Here is a 4,059-nt window from a genome sequence, read left to right on the forward strand (position 1 = left end):
TTTAATAGAATGTTCCGATTTTAAACACATTCGTGATAACTACTTCCGAGTCCCGGATATGAAAACACTTTTCAGTTCCGTGGATTCGAAGGCATTATTTAACTATTTGAAAGACATCGGTCTATTTTATAGACTCTGATGTCTTTTAACCCACCTTATCATTTTTGACGTTATATATATATCGCATATTCCATATCATCTATTCGTTATCTCTTATTATTTTAACTCCCTTTTATTATTTTTATTATCTACACATACAATGCGAATACTTTTAAAATGAACCATTTTATCTGATTTTATCTGCGCTATTCACATGTTTGTTAAAAAAGTAAAATAAATAAATAAATCACCATGGCCCTAAATGACCACAGCCGTCGATGGGCCGTTAAACATAAACAAACAAACAAAAAAAAGGTCCTGACAAAGTGTTGTTATTTTGCGGGTCTACCAGAAATTCAATATGGCTGACACGGCCGCCATTTTGAAAAACCATTTCAAACTTAAAGTCAAGTTTTAATGGGCCGATTAAACTGAAACTTTGTAGGAATGATCGAATCATGGTCCTGACAAAGTGTTGTTATTTTGCGGGTCTACCAGAAATTCAATATGGCTGACACGGCCGCCATTTTGAAAAACTATTTCAAACTTAAAGTCAAGTTCTGCTAGGCCGATTGAACTGAAACTTTGTAGGAATGTTCGACTCATGGTCCTGACAAAGTGTTGTTATTTTTCGGGTCGATCATAAATACAATTTGGCTGCCATGGCTGCTATTTTGAAAATACCTATTTCAAACGTTAAAAATAGGCCGATCTAACTGAAAATCGGTCTAGGAAAGATCAGCTCATGGTCCTGACAAACTTTAGTTAACGTTATACTTAACATTTTTTTACTCAAATGGGTACATATTCAACAACAAAAATAAATACTGTAGGACTCAGGTGACCGTTAAGGCACATGGGCCTCTTGTTTTCTTCTTTTATCCAGTATTAAGCATCTACGTAGTTTGTTCTCACTTATTACAATCTGGTCGGTAAGTGCCTAAATATCAGCATATACTCGCTTATAAAACGTCAACCTTGGTTAAAATAGACGTCCAATTACAGTCGTATAGGGTATATAATTAGCATAGTCGATGGAAATTGTTCTATTATTACTTGCTATTGTGTCAAGATCAACTAAATAGAAGCACGTTTATAGTAATATAATACACGTCTTTTCGAAATTGATTTAGGTTTCATGAAAATCTTACACACTTGAACTATTTAAGATGTTTACGTGTAAAAGAGACAACTACAGCGACTTTTTATAAAGATATACTAACACTGTACATAATTGGTGTACGGGATCACCCTGTTGACCATAGCGACATTTGTTATCACTTTATGGAGCTATTTCTATATAATTTGTTTCTTTGTCAACAAGAAGAAATTATATAAACTTTATATTTTGAAACAACGATTCTTGCATATGCTTATCTCTTTTGTTGGACGGATAAAGGTGCGAAAGTAGTCATTGCAGAAAAGCAGAATACCTGCAAAAATACAACGTTGTTGTGTCGTTGATTCAATACCTTTTCACGTCCTATTTGGGAAACGAACCCACGCGCGTTGATAGATGGTTGATTCGTTATCCCCTGCGCCACCCGACCAGCTTAGCATAAAAATACCTGTCATTAAACGATCACGAATGCATCTTGTATGTAATTATTCCTTTTAGTCAACATGTGATCTAAACATGGGGCGCTCTTACTGACGCAAGAAAGAAACTCATACAGGATCTGGGAATATTAATCTTTTTCTTGCGTAAAATTACGTCCAAGCATTTATATAGCCTATTTGTTATGTTATAATTGATTCAATTTCAGTTGTCAACTTGTTCTACTTACAGAAAACTGAGCTGCAGTGAACCTAGATCTAGCAATGGCGACGGGAGGTTCATCACGATTTAAGAAGGTTGGTTTATATCGGTCTACGGCGCAGTTACAGACTTGTATAAGTCATTTTATTTTCTCCTCATGACAAACAACTTTCCTGTCTACGGCATTGATAAATTTCAGGAACAATATAACGACTTATTTGTAGTAGTAGTGTAGTAACGGTATTGTAAACTACATTATTTAATTAATTGGAAATCGAGGATGCAACGAAATTGTAAATGGTATGGATTCGTCAAGAAGAACGGTATTCCAGTGGTAGGACGCCGGGCTCGTGACCGAAGGGATGCGGTTGTGAGTCATGGCACGGCACTGTGTTTATATATCATTGAGCAAGATACTTTGCTCCACTTGATCCAGTGTACTCAGTTGAAAATGAGTACGTGGTTGGGCAGTGCTAGAATTGTTGCATGCTGTGAGGGCTGAATTGGCAGCACCAGCTGTATGTTCCTCAGGGAATAAAGAAAGATATTCGCTGGTTGCCAAAGCCCTATGATCACGGATAATATTTATTAGCTCACCTGGCCTGAAGGGCCAAGTGAGCTTATGCCATGGTGCAGCGTCCGTCGTCCGGCGTCAATATTTTAATTTAAACAACTTCTTCTTAATAACCAAAAGGCCTAGGGTGATGATTTTTTGCTAGTAACATGCTTGGATGAAGGACTACCAAGTTTGTTCAAATGAATGAACATCGTTCATTTTCAAGGTCACAGGGGTCAATGGTCTTAATAATCTTTATACAATTTCTTCTGAATAACTAAGAGGCCTAGGCTAATGATATTTGCTAACATGCTAGAATGAAGGGCTACCAAGTTTGTTCAAATGAATGACCTTTACTTATATTCAAGGTCACAGGGGTCAAATATGTTAAAAACCTTTAAACAACTTCTCAATAAACGAAAGGCCTATGATGATGCTATTTGGCAAGCAGCATGCTATGATGAAGGGCTACCAAGTTTGTTCAAATGAATGACCTTGACTTATATTCAAGGTCACAGGGGTCAAATATGTTAAAAAAACTTTAAACAACTTCTTTTGAATAACTTAGAGGCATAGTGTTACGATATTTGGCCAGTACCATGCTGTGATTAAGATCTACCAAGTTTGTTCAAATGAATGACCTTCGTCGATTTCCAAGGTCACAGGGGTCAATTGTCTTAACAAATCTTTAAACAACTTCTTCTGAATAACTAGGAAGCCTAGGATAATGATATTTGGCCAGTAACATGCCAGGATGAAGCGCTACCAAGTTTTTTCAAATGAATGACCTTTACTTACATTCAAGGTCACAGGGGTCAAATATGTTAAAAACCTTTAAACAACTTCTTCTCAATTAACGAAAGGCCTATGATGATGCTATTTGGCCAGTAGCATGCTGTGATGAAGGGCTACCAAGTTTGTTCAAATTAATGACTTACTTATGTTTAAGGTCACAGGGGTCAAATATGTTTAAAACCTTTAAAACAACTTCTTCTGAATAACCAAGAGGCCTAGGATAATGATATTTGGCCAGTAGCATGCTGAGATAAAGGGCTATCAAGTTTGTTCAAATGAATGACCTTTACATATATTCAAGGTCACAGGGGTCAAGTATGTTTAAAACCTTTACCAAAGGCAAAGGGTGATGATATTTGGTCATTAAGGTCATTGGAGTGTATCGATAAACGGAAACATGAAGTACATCCCTAGTTGAAAATCCAATGTAGGGAGACAGTATCACAATTTCCGCAAATTCTAATGTTTAATATTAAACTGATGAATATTGTATGTTTATTATTGACAGAACAGTGTGTTCTCTCAATATTAAAGTATTTCAAAGCAATCCAGGCATTAATTCAGGTTTTTTTTATCAATGAGTCACATGTGTCCATTTTTCTGTACTTCAGGAAACCGGCTACCTATTTCACTACTGTGAAGTTTTTCAAGAACGATAACTCTTACCTGCAATTACTATGTGTATATGGTTTTATTATAAAATGTCAATTTTTATATCGTGTATAGAGAATTAATTTTACACAATTTCAGCATTTATTAAATTGATATACATTAATGCAATACTAATATATGTCAGTATCATTTTTATTGACATTATTTTGTAAAAATATTGTGTCTTTCATTTTTTTTT

At 35.5% G+C, this 4,059-nt stretch overlaps 1 protein-coding gene across 2 annotated transcripts in view; it reads left to right on the forward strand.

Moving 5' to 3' along the window:
- LOC110448196 overlaps window positions 1–4,059 on the forward strand; it is a 40,260-nt gene that overhangs the window by 17,718 nt on the left and 18,483 nt on the right. For both annotated transcript variants that reach the window (XM_021494319.1, XM_021494320.1), the window contains exon 2: window positions 1,889–1,953. In XM_021494319.1, coding sequence (XP_021349994.1) covers window positions 1,921–1,953 — 33 coding nt within the window. In that variant the 5' untranslated portion in view covers window positions 1,889–1,920. The remainder of the gene's footprint in view (window positions 1–1,888; window positions 1,954–4,059) is intronic.

This window comes from Mizuhopecten yessoensis, unplaced genomic scaffold (genome assembly GCF_002113885.1).
Source record: "Mizuhopecten yessoensis strain PY_sf001 unplaced genomic scaffold, ASM211388v2 scaffold3913, whole genome shotgun sequence".
NCBI classification, from domain to species: domain Eukaryota; kingdom Metazoa; phylum Mollusca; class Bivalvia; order Pectinida; family Pectinidae; genus Mizuhopecten; species Mizuhopecten yessoensis.